The 18264-nt window shown below is 34.4% G+C and overlaps 1 protein-coding gene across 9 annotated transcripts in view; it reads right to left on the bottom strand.

The window, feature by feature from the left end:
- Positions 1-18264, bottom strand: part of PDE1A (phosphodiesterase 1A) — a 326870-nt gene that overhangs the window by 33628 nt on the left and 274978 nt on the right. For all 9 annotated transcript variants that reach the window (XM_019461229.2, XM_019461221.2, XM_019461239.2 and 6 more), the window contains 4 exons: positions 16334-16459; positions 12747-12848; positions 12022-12142; positions 1253-1334 (listed from right to left, as the gene is read on the bottom strand). In XM_019461229.2, the coding sequence (XP_019316774.1) occupies positions 1253-1334; positions 12022-12142; positions 12747-12848; positions 16334-16459 (431 nt within the window). The remainder of the gene's footprint in view (positions 1-1252; positions 1335-12021; positions 12143-12746; positions 12849-16333; positions 16460-18264) is intronic.

Genomic DNA, 18264 nt, shown 5'->3' with positions numbered 1-18264 from the left:
GCAATGCCCAGTGTTTATGGGGAGAAGGAGACAACCCACTCTAAACTGTGTACACATTTCAACACTACGTGTCCCTGGAGAGGTATGGCACTGGAAATCAAGTGCTTGTGGCCTTAAACACACCTGGGATATATGGACGATCATCTGAATATAAGAGAAAATTGGAGGGAAGCTTTTAAAGTGATACTGTACCCAGAAAGATCCACATTTGAAGAGTATTCCATCCATCAGATACACAGATAAAAGGAATTTGCATTTTAAGTAACTGGCTTAGTCATGTTATACATTAAGGTGCATTTTTAATTCAAGAAAACTGCAATAGTTTTGTGTTTTAATTGATGCCTTCCACTCAAAGCAATGTTCATTGGCCACCAGTAGGCTATTTCAAGTTCTGTCTGTAGTTTTCAATGCCTGGAATTCGGAGACCGTCAAATGAGGTGTCACCTTGCTAACCGGGTAGCAATTTATATTACAGCAACAAGCCTCAGACACTTCCATTCTTTCCAGTTTCCCTGAGGAGGTTCTTAGCCTGTTATGCTCACAGCTGCTAAACAATGGTAGGTACCAGTGTTATGGTGGCTAGAAAAACAGCTGTTGGAACTTGAATGGGAAGGGGCAAAGGTCAGAGCGAGACTCTTTCTGACAGTTGACTACTGCTCTGTTGGAGGTGGTACTGGAGCAGCTAGAGAGGTAAGGCGGCAATCCTAATGTTTATTAATCTTGCCGTTCAGTAATGAGGGTGCTGGCTCAGGGGATAACCATTACAAATATTTGGAGCATGCAGCATAGCAACCATATGTTATAATAATGGGTTGAACTTGTTGGTTTATCTTCTCATAAGAATTTTTTTTCCAAAGGAATGTAAACTGGCATATTGAATATATTATGCAAACTTAGTGATAACGGGACAGATATATTAACATTTTCATTGAATTGTTCTATATGCAAAGGATTAAATTATAGATTACAATAATCAGCAACACAATACAAAAAAAAGCTGTCTCTTAAACAAGAAGAAAGCCTGTCATTTGTAAGAAGGTTGTAAATAGAAGAACAATTACGTTTACTAATACTGCTTGATTGAATTCATTTTGTGAGAATTTTTCAAAATCCTTATCATTTAGCACCATATAGATCAGTCTAAACATCAAATTGTTAGGAGTGTGAAGTTTCATGGATGTTTGCCCCTTTAAACAACATGGTTTCTCCATTTGAAAACTGGCACACATGTGCCCACCCTCCACAACAGTACCTATTTGTGACTGGGCCACCATCGTTGACTTCCGGTCACAAAGTGGGGAAAATGGAAGTCCTAACTCAGCTTCTTTATCTCCCTGTGGAAAGGAAAGCTCATTAGTACAGGCTTAGTCTGGAGAGGCTTAGACGACGAGCAGTCTAGATACAAAGCCTAAAAAAATTGCATCTTTCTTTTCTTAATTGGCACTGTGTATTTATTTATTTATTTTTTTATAAAACAAAAAAACTATAGTCCAAGTTGGTGTAATTTTACTTGGTCTCCTTTTGAGGACATACTTATTGCTGAAGAAAAAGAAATGAACATTTCAGCACCTGGAGACTCTGCTTTGGTATTACAAACCCCTTGATTATAAAGAGACAAACCTTTGCTCTTTGGAATTTTCTGCAATTGCCATAAAATAGTCATCTTAGTGTGTTATTTGGCATTTAATTAACAATCAAGCTTGTGGATTCTCATGCTTTTTGTCCCCCCCATGCTAAATACATCACAGATCTTCACTATGAAGACTTAATGATTATATTATTTTTTGAAGTCAAAAGTATATGAATATTTTGAAACATCTTTCCACTTATAAAACAACATTAATTGAATCTCCCACAGCAAATGAAGAGTATCTTCAACATCCTTACATTCTGTGTGCATCATTTTAATGTATTCTCAGAAAATGGAAATGTTAATGATTTTTATTACTTGATCCTATCCATAGTAAGTTAATTGAGTACATATGTTAAAGAATTCCATGTACGTTTGGGTTTAACATCACAAGAACTGATTCGATTTTCATCTCCTAAAATAAAAGTGGCTGCTGTGGGCAAAACTTTATTATCACAAGATTCATCCAACATCGAACATAGGTTCTTTCCTTGGCATTCAAGGGGATGTGCTTACAAAAGAAAGAGAAGCTACTTCACTTGTGTCTCTTCACCTTGATCTTCTGGCTATTTGAAGGATGCCTTGGGCTCTATCTTCTCCTAAGCTGTTGGCTGTATACCTTCACAGAACACACGGTGACTTATGTAAGACCACAGTTTAGGACATGTGGCCAGGTTCTCGAATCAGAAGACAAAAGGGAGGGACCATCACTTTTGCTGTGTTGTGGAGCCCATGTAACAATGCAGTGTCTGTCTTGAGGACCTCAGATTTTCAATCCCTCTACTTCTTTAACACCTTTTCATTGTGATCTTTACAATAACATATCAGTATGTTTTATTGGCTTTAAAGTTATTCATTGACAATGTTTTCTGGTGCATTTCCTTGAAACCATACCTCTGATCATAAGAAGCAGGAAGTCTGAAATCAGAATCGTTTGGGGAAAAATCTGGATATGGTCACCAGAGAAGTACGCAAAGTAGCTGTAAACAGGAACATTTGACTATGTCATAGCTTAGAGAAAATGGGGAGTAGAATTTCTGTGACCCCTCCCAGCAGCTGTGCTCCTTCCTTAGAGAATAACAACACCCATTCCATTTGGAGTTAATATTTACACCCAGCTTAAGGGACAGAGGGAAAGGAATTATTAGTGCCATTAGCCTCAGAGTTACAAGATACACACTTCAATCACTGCTTTTCATCTGGCTCTCTTTTATTTCAGACATATCACAAATTTGATGGAATGACTTTTCCTCATATGTTACCTCACTTGGTAATTTTGGTTAACTCAAGTTAGGAATAAAGATATAATAGTATCTACCTAGTAGGACTATCCTGAGGTTATCAAAGATAATTTATGTGAAGGCTACACTGCCTAATATTTAGTAAATGGTCATTCAATATTAGCTAGTAAGAACCATACTTCATACAGGTGAAGAGGATTAAAAGTACACTTACAATGATGAGCACTGAGCTCCGTATAGACGTGCTGATTCACTATATTGTACACCTGAAGCTCATATAACACTGTATGTTAGCTATACTGGAATTAAATTTTTTTAGAAAGAACCATACTTCATAATAGCAAAGATACAGAGCTGTGAGGTATTTATAATGTCTAATGCATATCTTAGATGGTTTTAAACCACGGGATAAATGACTGGTACTTAATTGAGCATGTAATGGAGAGGCATTGGCTCCCCACCCCTGTCCTCAGGACCTCCCCAGTTTTCTAGCAGGAAACTGACATGACAGGACTTTTACTTTTGAAATATTGATTTGTCAGCAGTGTGGGGGATTGCTTGAAGTGAATTAAAGATGAATCTTGGGCTTCAAACCTGAATGAAAAGGAGTCTTTGGTGCCACTAATAGAAATAAGGCAATCTGAATGAGGGCTGTATTTGAAGACTATTATGCATTTGATCTTTAACATAATGAGAATAACATGCAAGAACAATATCATTGTTTATATTAAAATATAAATAATAATATTGCTATTGTTAAAATAGAAATAAAGCTCCTCATAGACTTCATGGGAAATGTGATATTGTAGACACTTATCTGATCTATGCCTATATAACTGGTTTTATTGATTAGGGGGCTGCTATCTGATATTTTAATATGTATATTTTTATACTATATAATAGGAGTTCTTTGTTTGATCTAAAAATGATAATTTGGGCCTGAAAAAGGCATTGTGGTGATTTCCCTTCTATGAGCTAAATTTTATAGAATGCTAGATGGCAACATTTTCATATAGGACCTAGGCACTTGGCAGATATATATAGGGTCCACCGCCCTATATTTGGAGGGAGAAATTTTATATTCTATTTGCTTCTTATATTCCACAATTGAATTAGGGTATTAAATTTCCACTGTTAAAGCACATTGAATACTAAAGCACATTAATTATTTAATTTATTTATAAATATTTCAGGGTGTTATTCTTTAGGGTGAATTAAGACCATGAGGGCAAGACTAGTAGGAGGCCCTATAGCCAGACTATGGGGGCACCACAAACCCAGTACGACAGGGGGGTACTACTAGGGGAGAGGGAAAGATATGTAAAGAGAAAGTTGGGATCCCTGAGTATATTTGATAAACGTTAAAATTTTCCTTATTGGGTCCCTGAATTGGGAGCATTTACTCTCCCTAACGATGAAATCTGGGGTCAAGGCAACAGACATTGTGTAAGTCATCTAGTTTTCTCTTGGAGGATGTGCTTTCATTTGAGGCTGCTGCCTTCAGGAGGCCAAAATATACTTTCAAAAATCAGTAAAATACCAAATATACATATGTTCTGGTGTATTGACTTGTACAGTGGTTGGAATAAAATTACAGGGCCCTAAGGCCACTGACCTCAATTAACCAATGTCACCCAATTGTGCTCCTGGATCCCTGCATCTTTTCTTGGGGATGACCCTGCAGGTGGGAAAGGGGAGAAAGTGACCCCAGAAATGTGGAAACACAAGGCAGCCTGATGTGCTCAGACTTGTCCCTGTATCAGCAATTCCCTTGGAGGCCGTTGAGGTTGCTTCTTTGAAAGGCCATGACAAAGACCAGTAATATTTTTATGCTTTCCTAACAGTATGAAATGCTCTGGTAGTGGTCAACAAGTTGTCAAATCCAGTGACTTAATGGCACTTTTTTTTTTTTTTTTTTTTTTGCATTTTATCTGAAGCCAAAGAATTTCTATAGCTTTCAAAAACTGAAGACAAAATGGTGAAGTATAGAAATCTTGAGAACCTTCTTGCATTGAAAACAAGTTTTAATCACAGAAGCAACACCAACAACAAACATACAGGAAGCTCCTGACCACAGACTTGAGGGCCACTACAAGGCCAAGGGTGAATTTGAGGGGTCACAAGTTCTACAGGGACATTTAACTGAGGGAGAAGGGGAAGAAGTGATAGTTTACATTCTTTGGACAACTTATTTAAGGGATTTAGGCCATCTAATTACCTTCTTTCATTCTTGCTAAAAATTGTCCTTCTAAATTCTAGGAAGCCATCAAAACTGTTTAAATGTTTAATGATTACTATAGCTAACATATTCACTTGCAGCAAGATTTATATTGTATGATTGTATTTTGTGAGTTATAAATATTGTATAGGACATTAGTATCCTTGCATGCCTCTTAAAACTATGAGCTTTGATTTTTAAATTTTAAGTTATTATACAGGCTCATAGCTATGGTTCTTTATATTTATCAATTTTTGGTGGTGGTCGTGTCTGAATTTTTGATGCCAGATCCTTGGCTGAGGTTGCCCTAACTAAATACATTACTAAATAATACATTACCCATATTACTATGGGGAATACAATCTATTTTGAAATAACACACTTCACACTACTTCTTGTAATTTTGAAGAACATAAAGGGGCCTGACAGTATACAATTTAGGATAAAATAATCGTTTTGTCCTGCTCCCCAAAACTTGTAATTCCAATTATTTGTTTCTCCTTTTTTGAAAAGGTAGTACCTATTGGTAAATATAGATTTTACATAACTGACAATTTTTTTTCATGTAACACAAAACAACCAGCTGAAAAAGGAAAAATTCACTTAGTTATTAGGTTTGTATAATATGAAGCAGAAACAAATTTTAGTAGCAGGAAGTATTTCTTTTAACTTTATTTGTATTAACTTCTTGTTATCTTGCCAACACCAAGAGTTGGGGTAACACTGATGTAATTTTAAAGAATAATGCAAATAACTTGGTTTGCATTGATTTCTCCTTCAGAAATACGGTGTGTTTTAAAAATTCTTAATGCCTATTTAATCCCTTTTGTTGGAGAAAATGAACTTAGTAGAAAAATTAATAAGAAATTGACTTAGAAGTCAACACATCTCAAAATTCCTCTGGATTTTTCTGAAACATTAAGTGATATGTATGTAAATATATGTATGTACACACATACATATACACATATACGTTTCTGTGTGTGTAAATTTATATGTGTGTACATGCACACATACAGGCACACCTCCAAAAGGCTAATATATGGGATATGGCAGAGTAAGAGTACTGGGAGATTCATTTAGTTAACTGAATGCACAGAAACATTTTAGCTGTTGGCATCAATGTCATACATTAGCATAAGTCTCATAAAGATAAACTTGTTTTGCTTGTAACCATGTCTGTTGGTAGTACAGACTCACTTGTTCTGACCTTTCACATCACATTCTCCTGTTTTGCTCTATATATTCCTGCAGGGGATTTGAAAGTCACTTACTTTTAAAAGTCCAGAGACTGCGAAATAGAAGATTCCATTATTAAAAGCTCAAATCCTAAATCAACTTATTACAGTCTGAAAGGGATTTCATAGTTGAAGAGGGAATGCCAACAGGGATAATTTGATTTTATAATGGTCCACCTTAACCTGTATGCTTACTCGTCTCAGAGCTGTAAGTTTCTTGCCTTATATATTAAGGTCATTCAAGAAAAGACAGTCATTTGTGAACATTTTGGGATGACACAAATGCCTATTGTTGCCATCAAGAATCCCGTCAAAAAAACAAATGAAAAACCTGACATTTTCATACTCTAAGTAACACAGTCTGAAAAATTCAGATCACAAAAACATTGCAAATATCATGATGTTATACCTATTCCAAGACTTGACCTTTTGTGTTGCATGCATTTTTATCTCTATTTAGATATCTGAGTCACTGCTTATCAGGCGCTGAGAATGACAGAGGAACTAAGTAGCCTTATGGAACGGTTTACCTCTACCCTGAGTTTCAGATGTGAAAAATCACTGCGTGTTAGAAGCTTCATTATTAATAGCAGTCACCTTTCTAGAAAATTCAAGAATAAGGTAGTGAATCTTGAAAACATCTTGACTCAATCTCATTAAATTCATTACTCTCATGATTCTGTCAGGTAATCTTTGTCTGGTTTGAAATTAATAAAAAATAGGGAGAATATAAGTCAAGATACTATTTGGATATCTAAGAGTAATTTTCAAGAGTTGCTGGAATTTATTGCAGACTTACATTAACAGGGTTTTTTTTTAGAATTCTTTAAAAAAATTTTTTTAATGTTTATCTGTTTTTGAGAGAGAAACAGAGACAGAGTGCTAGTGGGAGAGGGACACAGAGAGAGGGAGACACAGAATCTAAAGCAGGCTCCAGGCTCTGAACTGTCAGCACAGAGCCGATGAGGAGCTCAAAGTCACAAACCACGAGATCATGACCTGAGCCAAAGTTGGACTGAACCATCCAGGAGCCTCTTTTAGAGTTCTTTAAGTCATTCTGCTATATTCTTCTTTAAATCAAGGAAAACTTTATGTACAAAATTTAAGTGCATAAATTAGGAACATATTTATGTAATTAACACGCAAGATGTAAAACATTTCCATCACTTCCAGAAATTCCCTTAACTTTTTCCAGTGAATCTCACCTCCTACAGGCACCCATTGTTCAGATTTTAATCATCATAGGTTAATTTTGCCAATTTTGAACTTCATATAAATGGAATCATATAGTATGGTTTTTTTTGAGATTTATTGTTGTTTGTATTAGTCCATTTTTTATTGTTGTATAATATTCCATTATATGACTATGCCATTATTTATTTATTCATTTCTATTTTGGATGCAAATTTGGACTGTTTCTAGTATAGGGCTATAATAAGTAATACTGTTATGACTATTCCACATTTGGTGGGCATAAGCACTAATTTATCCAAGTTATACACCTGTGGGTTGGCATGCTGGGTCATAGGGATATTAAGTCTTATGTTAGTTTCATTAAGTTTCATGGATGCTAGCCAGTAGTTTTCAGAGGAGTTGTAATTATTTATATTCCTACCAGCAATGTCTGATACTTCCAGTTTCTCCACATAATAAAAAACACTTAATATTTTCAATCCTTTTAACTTTGGTTATTATGGTGAGGATGTAGATGTATCTTACTGTGCTTTTACTGTGCAATCCTTTGATAAGCAATGATATTGAGTATACTTGTATGTATTTATTACCAATTTGTGTACTTTTTAACGAGGTGGCTGATCAAATTAGGCTGATTTTTTTTATTACTGATTTGTAGGAGTTTATGCAATTTGTGAACAAGCGCTTGGACAGATATTTGTAGTACAAATATTTTCTCTCACTCTATGGCTTGCCTTAATGGTATTTTTGGAAGAGAAGTGTTAAAATTCATTCTTGTCCACTTTGCTACTTTTTTTTTTCGTTTTTAGGCAGTGTTTTACGTGTCTTTTCTAAGAAATATTTGGCTACCCCTAAGATTAGAGAGATATTCTCCTGAGCTTTCCTCTAGAAACTTCATAGGTTTAGGTTTTGTGTTAAGGCTGGAGTCAATCTTGAATTAATATTTATATATGGTATACGTAAGGGATAAAATTCCTTTTCTCCCATATATTTAATACTATCAGTCTATTGCCATTTATAAACTTTCTTTTCACTGTTTAACTATCTTATTGCTTTTGTAGAAAATCAAATGATTGTATAAGTATGGGACTGTTTCTGGAATCACTATTCTATTTTATTGATCTATTTGCCTGACTCCATGTCAATAACACACTGCCTTGATGACTTTAACTTTCTACTAAGTCATGTGATAAGAAGATGTAAATTTTCCAACTTTCTTAATCTTTTTCAAAATTGTTTTGATTATATCTAGATTCTTACATTTCCATGTCAATTTTAGGATCAGCTTTTCTTTCAACTACTACAAAGAAGTCTGTTAACAGTTTTTGATAAGGATTATGCTAGGTATATTAATCAATTTTTTGAATTGACATCTTTTAAAAAAAATTTTAACGTTTATTTATTTTGAGAGAGAGAGGGGACAGAGAGGCAGAGAGAGGGGGACAGAAGATCTGAAGCAGGTTCTATGCTGACAGCAGACAGACCAATATGGGTCTCAAATTCACAAACCATGAGATCATGACCTGAGCTGAAGTCAGACGCTTAGCCAACTGAGGCACCCAGGTGCCCCTCGTAGAATTGACATCTTAACAATATTAAATCTTTTAATCCATAACATGGTATATCTCTCAATCTACATAGACAGATCTTTAAAAATCTCTCAATATTCTGTGGTTTTCAGTGTTCAGGCATTATATGCATTTAATTAAATGTATTCCCAAATATTTTTTTTTGTTTTTATGCTTTTATAAGTCATATTGTATTTAAATTTTTATTTTCAAGTTGTTTGTTGATAGTATACAGAACTACAATTGATCCTATAGCCCTGTTAAACTCATTTATCAGTTCCAGTAGCTTTTTATAGATTCCTTAAATTTCTATGTAGAAGCTCATATTTGTGCAAATAAAGACAGTTCTTTTTATTTTTATCCAATCTATTCTTTATTTTCTTTTATATATCGTAATGGCTAGAGCTTCAAATGCAATGTTGAAAGGAAGTGGTAAGAGCAGATACCTGGAACTTAGCATGAAAGTGTTCAGTATTTCCCCAGGAAATATTATGTAAGCTATAGACACCTTTTACCACAATGGGAGAGGTCCCCTACTTCTAGTTTGCAGAAAGTTTTGTAATTAGTGTCTTTTGGATTTTGTCAAATACTTTTTCTGCGTCTATTGAGATAATAGTAGGATTTTTTTCTTTTAGTATAGTAAATTATTTTAAATGATTTTTTACTTAAATCAACCCAAGTCATAATATGCACTCTTTTACTATATTGCTAGATTGGATTTGCTAATATTTAAAGAATTTTCCACCTAGGTTCATGATAGATATGGGTGTATAATATCCTTTATTTGCAAAATCTTTGCCAGCTTTTGTCAGGGTTATAATGACAATTTTCCCTCTCGCTCTGTATTATGAAATAATCTGTGTGAGACTGGCATTATTTCTTTTTGAAAAGTTTGAGAGAAATCACCATCTCTCACTTGAATTGAGAACTGAAATAAGAATTAAGAATTGAAACCACCTAAGCCTGAATTTTTCTTCATGGGAAGAGTTTAAAATACAAATTCAGTGTTTAAAAATAGGTATATGGATATACAAATTACAATTTTTCTTATGTTTGTTTTGGTATTTTATATCTTTCAAGAATTTGACAATTTCTCCTAAGTTGTCAAATGTGTTAAAACATAAATTATGCCTAAAATTCCTTACCCTTTTGTTATATGTAGAGTCCATAATGAAAACTCCTCTTTTACTTATGATTTGTGTTTTTTTCTCTTTTTCTTTTTTAAAAACACTTTTTAAATTTATTTATTTTCAGAGAGAAAGCAAGTGAGGGGGGCAGAGAGAAAGAATCCCAAGCAGACTCCCGCTGTCAGCTCAGATCCCAATGCAGGGCTTGAACTCACAAACCATGAGATCATGACTTGAGCTGAAACCAAGAGTCAGACGCTTAACCAACTGAGCTACCAGGCACCCATGTTTTTTTCTCTTTTTAAACTTGCTAACAATCTTATTATTTTTTCTGAGAACAAACTGCTTTCCTTGTTAATTTTTGCTGTTGTTTTTCTTCTGTTTCATTAATTTCTGCTTTTATATTTTTACTTCCTTCCATCAACTTATTTTGGTTTTATTTCCCTAACTTCTTCAAATCATTGCTACAAGTACTGTTATTCTTTTCTAATATGAGCATTTAGAGCTATACAATTTCCTCTAAGCATTGCTTTAGCTGCATTCCACAGAACTTCACATATTGTGGTTTAATGATCATTTAAAATACTTAAAAATTTTGTCTTAACTTGAGCAAAGTCATTTTATCTCTTCATGTTTCTGTTCCTTTATTTATAATATGAGAAAATTGTTCTTAAAGATCTCTAAGTTCTCTTTAGATTTACCATTTTCTGACTAGTGTTTGGTTGAATACATGAAATTGTAATTTTTAATTGGCCATAACACACAGTTCTAGAACTGGATAAGTTTTAACATTTGTGTGTGTGTGTGTGTGTGTGTGTTTATCACAAAATGTATTAAAAATATTTTTAAGACTATTTTTAGTATGAAAATACTTAAATTTGGAAGATGCTACTGAGTAACTTTCTCTAGGACCATGCTATGCTATTTCAAAGTGAAACCATATAGCATATTCATTGACAATGGGAAACAGAAAACAGAGTCATCCAAATATAGTAATGTATTTGGTCTTTATGTCTTCAGAATAGGTATAATGTCAATTGGCCCTTTCTTACTGTATTCTTTATAATTAAAACTGTAACTTTCTTGACTTATTTGAATCATTGTAACAAATTGTCAGACCTGAGGAGGGTCATGGGAATCCTGAATTTATAACCAGTGGTCAGAAGGGCTGGTGTCCTGGGGCCCCACTTGATGTTGGCATCTGAACTAGAGCCACTCTTATGGAAGACTGAGCCTTCACCTTGTGGGGTCTGATGCTAACTCTGGGCGGTTAGCATCACGATTGTATTGTGGTACCTCAGGTCGGAGTGGACTATTTTAAAAAAAGTATACTTGTGGTAGAGACCACTGGCAATTCCCCATGGCTAGGCTTGTTTTTTCATATAATAATCCACTTTTTACAAAGCATACATCCATCTAACGCAAAACTGTATTTCTCAGTCTTCCTTGCAACTATGCATATATGACTAAGTTACAACCAACAAGATGGACGCAGCAGTGCTGTATTTTCTCCCCTTTCCCATTTTATGATGAAAGATATTTGATGTTTCTACTCTAACATTTTACCTCTTAACAGCAGACAACAATACTAATTTGTTTGTTTGTTTCTTTCCTAAGAGTGGCATCTGAGATCCAAGACTTGACTCTCTTTAAAATATATAGTATACTACGTAGGATTAGGAAATACATTTATCTGAAAGATAAATAGTAAGTCACAAGCCCTGAATTCGGAACAAAAAAAGGTGCATGTCAATATGCGTAGTTACTATTTCCAAAAACATGTGCACATAGTGTGAAAGAGGCACCTGTAGGAAAAACTCCTCCATCAGGGCCATGGTCCACCGGTGGTGCAGCTGCCAGGATTTGGCTGGGTGGCTGATGTCTGCTGCATGGAGAATCAGGGACATCGTTTTGGCTTTGTCAATCCTGTCATATCAAGGACATGTTCAAATTATTAGGGCAAAGTAACCAGTTATAGTCTTTTTAAAAAAAAATTATTTACTTTTTATTTTTTGAAAAAAATTTCAATGTTTATTTATTTGAAAGAGAGAGAGAGAGGGAGAGAGAGAGAGAGTATACACGCAAGGGAGGGGCAGAGAGAGAGGGAAACACATAATCTGAAACAGGCTCCAGGCTCTGAGCTGTCAGAACAGACCCCAACGCAAGGCTCGAACTTGGGAACGGCGAGATCATTATGTGAGCTGAAGCTGGACACATAACAAGCTGAGCCACCCAGGCGCCCCTAATTTTTATTTTTATTTTACAGAGAGAGCATAAGTTGGGGGGGGGTAGGGCAGCAGGAGAGAGAGAGAGAGAGAGAGAGAGAGAGAGAGAGAATCTTAAGCAGGCTCCACACTCAACGTGTAGCCTGATGCAGGGCTAAATTCCACCACCCTGAGATCATGACCTGAGCCGAAACCAAGAGTCAGACACTTAACAGATTGAGCCACCCAGGTGCCCCAATATCAATTACAGTCTTTTCTGAATCTAAGCCCACCAAACTTTAACATTATGAAAGAAAATAACCTACCCTTCAGGCTGCTGCAAACTGTTTCTTATATTTTTAATTTGCTGGAAGTGACCTGACATGTCTGTAGACAAAACCATTTCAATCACTAGGTTCCGAAGATCCCTGTGGAGTCATCAAAAGAAGAAAGGTTTATTTGGCCCTTGATGATTCTCAAGTAAAACATTTCTTCAAATATTACTACTTAAGTTTTATTTTTCTTAATGTATATGAGCAAAAATATGCTACTTTTTAAATATAAAAGAGCTCACAAACTTTGACTTTATTTCATCCTTTAACTCTAATGGCTTTAGGAAGTTCCCAGGAGAGCGATCTGTGAATGATGCTGTTTAACAACTCTCCTGCTTTCCCCACCCACACGTACAACCCTCCCCTACTCATAATTACTAAATATTGTTTTTATTTCTGAAAGTATCCTGACAAATCTAAAAAAAAATACTTTTATTTTACTTATTTTTTAAAGTTTATTTATTTATTTTGAGGAGGGGGTGGGGCAGAGAAAGGGAAGAGAATCCCAAGCAGGCTCCAGGCCCAGCCCAGTGCAGAGCCCAGTGCAGGGCCAGATTACAACTAACTGAGATTGTGACCTGAGCCAAAATCAAGAGTTGGCCACTTAACTGATGGAGCCACCCGCGTGTTTCCCAAAATTAATTTTAAATGCAGTATTTGCTATTATTAAAACAACCACTATTTATTCAGGTAAGTCCTGAATAAGTAGTGTCCTAAGTAGTGTCCTAAGTAGTGTCCTAGTGTCCTAGTAGTGTCCTAAGTAGTGTCCCAATTAGTGTCCTAGGTGCTTTTATATAGGGGGTATTATTATTTCACACCAGAGGAGATTGGGGTTTTCCCAGTCACACAGGTAGCTGGTACATGGCAGAGATAAGATTCAACACCAAGAGTTCCCACTCCTAAAGCTTACACTTAGACCACTTCACTGTGCCAACCTATCATCATAAGAACCCCAGAGAAGTCAAGATGCTAACGTGAGTGCAACTCTCTGTTTAAGCTTTTGGGACCCTGACACTACAACATATTGCAGACAGAGCTATTGAAAGTTTGATCAAATTTAAATCTGAGCTATAAATACAGTGACCATATCACAAAACCTATGCATGAATAACTCATTCTCACAGTAAGTTGGAAATAAGTTACCACAGGAAAGGCTTCATTGCTCAGTATAGATAGGTAGAAAAGTCACTTATACTGGAAATCATATTTTATTTTCATTCTGTGGCATGGCCACTGGAGTAAGCTAAATAAAAGGTATGTGGTAAACTTGCATTATAATCTTGTGTCGAAGATATTTTACTTAAAGGTGGTATGACTGGATGCTTTTTTTTTTTTTTAACAAAAGCATATTAGAGGTACTTGCTGAAAATTATGGGTCCTTAATTAAATTGCATTTTTCAGATGGGCACTGTGAGAAATCACTACGCTGATTACTGTTAATGATATTGAATAGCCTGCTTAGCATACTTGCTCCTAAATATTAAAAGAAACTAAAGATAATGAAATTATTTTTAATACATTTTTTTCTCTGGAATTATGAAGAGACCCATATTACAATAGCAGCTGAACCAAAATATTCATTTTAACTAAGAAAAAATGAGATGAATGTTTTATGAAATCTTAAAATTTAGTACATTTTACTTTGTAAGTGATTAGTAAGTGCTAGATATTATCAGTAATCAGCTAATAATGTATCAGTAAACTAGGCAAAATAGTGCACAAGGTAATGTTACTTTATGAATCTTCCTTACCAAATTTTTAAATTATTTCATTTATGGTTACTAAAGTTAAATTAAGAAATAAATAGGTATGCAAACCAAAAACCTACACAGTTTTTAAAAAGCTATCTATATTTTAATTTGTGGTAAAATATTATCAATTTTATACTAGCAAATATATCTTTTGTAGCTTTTAGAAACAGTGTTGTATCTATTAAATTCTACAATCTGTATGATATTATAGTATTAAAACAATTCTGTAAAACCATTCAATTAGGATGATTCTGAGAAGTTACTGTATAGAAATTTATAAAATATTATAGGAATAAATTATTAGAATACTAAAGATGCTGAAGAACAAAAATGTAATAGGAAAAAAATTACATTGAAATTGCAACAGAATCAACTTTGGGAAGGAAAAAGATTAATTTAAAGGAATAACAGTAAAAATTAATAATATAAATGTTACTTCTGGGAGTAATAATCACTGATAAAAATTAAATTAATACTCTAAATGAGTACTCTGCAAAAGAGAGTACATTTCTTGGACCTTAGCAAATACCTCCAAATTTATCTCCCTACTCCTACGTATACCCTTCTATTCTCCACATAGCCCACCAGTGGTAGCTTTAAAATCCCTTCACGATTAGATGGTGGCCTTCTTAGCTGGAAACACAACTGAGCTATTGTTTCCTGCAGAATAAAATGGAAGGCCCAAACTGGGTTCCCAAATTTCTCCCCCCCCCCCCACATCAGATCTGCTTCCAAGGTTGCAAAAGCGAGCCCATGTTTTATACAGCTTCAAAAGTGGCCTTGAAAAACCAGTGGCTTGAGTATTTGGAAAAGTAACCATCAGAAATTAGGGCTTGTTTTAAAAACCATTCATTCTTTAATTCATTCATTCATTCATTCATTCATTCATTCATTTTGAGGCAGCTCTTCATCCCAAAGCATTTCTTTGAACATTTCTTTTTACCTTGATTTAAAGAAAAAAATTAAAAACCTGTGATATTTAAATGGGAACCTTTTCAGCTCACTAACTTTTAACAAAATCTTTGTTAAAGATAAGGCTTTTAAAAAAATAAGTAGGTCTCACTGAATAGTAGGGACATACATATTTGCACTAAATATCTCGATGTTTATCAGAAATTCATACTTAACCGGACACCCTTTATCTTTATTTGCTAAATCCGGCAGCCTTATAGTCAAATGAAGGTGTTGATGATGACCAAAGGTAGAAGGAGGAGGAAAAGTTACTCTGAGCAGTAGGGGTACATCTTGTTATCTCCCCCTACATGGCAACAAGTATCACCAATCCATGAATGTTTTTTGTTGTTGTTGTTTGTTTATCTTAAGCAGATGGATGCCCTGAAGAAAAGGTAAGATTTCCCTCTGCATCTGGGTGATTTTACCATATTATGTTTGTAATTTTTTCCTTCAAACAATGAATTTTTTTTAAAAAAAGCTAAACTCCACATATAGAAAAATAATATAGGAAGGAATCCATATTACACTACAATTTTGAATTTATTTAGGACCACATATTGGTATAATTAAGCAGAGCTCCATTCAAGAGAGTACATAATTACTCTCTGGAAGTATTTGTTGTGTGGTGTGTGGTGTTATGGGTTGGCTATGATGGAAACAGATGCTGAATTAGCCTGGAAAATAGTTTAAGTCCCACCAGCAGAGACTGGCTCCTGGAAGTCTTCTAGGTACTAATCCTTCTTAGAGTCATCTAGTCAAAGGGAATTTTTATAACATGAATAAAAGATTGATTTTCATCCATTTTCTTCACTTTAAATCACATCACTTAACTGTTTCCTGAAATTAAATTTTCTCTAGGCTTCCTCTGAAACTCACCTCCAGTCATCTTTGGATAAATTTATCAAAACATTCATTTCTTCTTCTTGCATAAGCCGATAAGCTGCACTCACATGGTGATTCTCAAGGACTGAGCGATCATTATATAAAAGGGCAACATCTGACCTGATAATTAAAAACAAAATGTAAAGTACAGGATTCTTTAAATTTCATGAGTGTTGAATAAGAATACTCAAGTCACAAGATATCTATCTCATCAGTAAAGTTGATCTATTTGTCTATTCTTTTACCATTACCACACTATCTTGACTACTGTAGCTTTGTAGTGAGTCTTGAAGTTAGATAGTGTCAATTCTCCAACGTTGTTCTTCTCCCTCAGTAACGTATTGGCTATTCTGGTTCTTTTGCCTTTCCATATAAACTTTAACTCTGTTTGTCAATATTCACAAAATAACTTTCTGGGAGTTTGGTATTGCATTGAATCTGTAGATCAAATTGAGAAGAACTGACATCTTGACAATACTGAATTTTCCTACCATGAACATGGAATATCTCTCCATTGATTTAGTTCTTCTTTGAATTCTGTCATCAGGTTTTATAGTTTTCCTGGTATATATCTTATCCATATTTTGTTAGATTTACACCTAAGTATTTCATTTGTTTGGAATTTCAATTTTTTGATGTTAATATAAATGATATTGTGATTTTAATTTCAAATTCTACTTGTTCATTGCTGGTATACAGGAAAATAGCTGAATTTTGTGTGTTAACCCTATATCCTGCAAAGTTTCTGTAATTGCTTGTTAGTTCTATCAGTTTTTTCATCAATTCTTTTGGATTTTCTATATAAACTATCATGTCACTTGTGAACAAAGACAGTTTTATGCCATCTTTCCCAATCTCTATACCTTTTGTTTCCTTTTCTTATCTTATTGCATTAAGTAGGACTTCCACTGTGATATTAAAAAAAAAAAATAGTGAGAAGGAACATCCTTGCCTTGTTCCTGATCTTAGTGGAAAAACTTCGTTTCTCACTGTGAAGTGTGCTAGTAGTTGTCAAGTTTTTGTAGACATTCTTCATCAAGTTGAGGAAAGTCTCCTATATTCCTAGTTTACTGAGAATTTTTATCATGAATGGAGTTGGATTTTGTCAAATGCCTTTTCTGCATCTTGATATCATCATGTGTTTTTGTTCTTTAGCATGTTGATATGATGATTACCTTAACTGATTTTTGAATGTTCAGCTTGGGACTAAATCCCACTTGGTTATAGTGTTTCATTTCCTTTTAATTATCATAGTTTGAAAATATTATGCCTTTTCCTTTAAATTTGTAATCCAGATACCTGTGATTTAATTTAGATATGCCAAACAAAGGGAAAAAAATTACTTGACATTTTCATTCAATCTGAATGAATCAACCCTCTGTTGATGAATCAACCCATTCCAGATAGTTGATTACCCACTATTTCCTATTAGCTTGGACTAAAATTACTTTGGGTGGGGGATGGAGGATGGAGGGGATAATATAAATCATTTGGTCTATTTATGATTCTAGGTTTTTTTTCTCCCATATAATGTTGCAATTCAATTTGAATATTTTGATCCCATAGCATTAAATTAACTGAGAAAATCATTTTTTAAACAAAATGTATGTTTCACCACCAATTTATAATGAACATTTTAAAATAATGAATTCATCAAGGGAAGTTTTCTTTTGTTTTTCACCTGTCCATATTTTCACATCATTTTATCATATCACTTGATCAAATAAACTATTTCAAGTTGCATTGTTGAAGTTAGTATTCTAGCATAAAGTTTGAAATATTCCAAGCATTCTCACATCTGTATAATGGAGCTCTGGTTGCTTATTCTTCTATCTTCTTAGGTTGCCAGATCATTTTGCAAGTGTGGAATGGAAGCAGAACCACTATGTTCAATGAATTAAAATGGTAAATCCATGTATATAAGT

This window comes from Panthera pardus, unplaced genomic scaffold (assembly GCF_024362965.1).
Source record: "Panthera pardus isolate Hobbes unplaced genomic scaffold, ASM2436296v1 HiC_scaffold_10, whole genome shotgun sequence".
In the NCBI taxonomy this organism is placed as follows: domain Eukaryota; kingdom Metazoa; phylum Chordata; class Mammalia; order Carnivora; family Felidae; genus Panthera; species Panthera pardus.
This window is presented reverse-complemented; position numbering and strand designations above follow the sequence as displayed.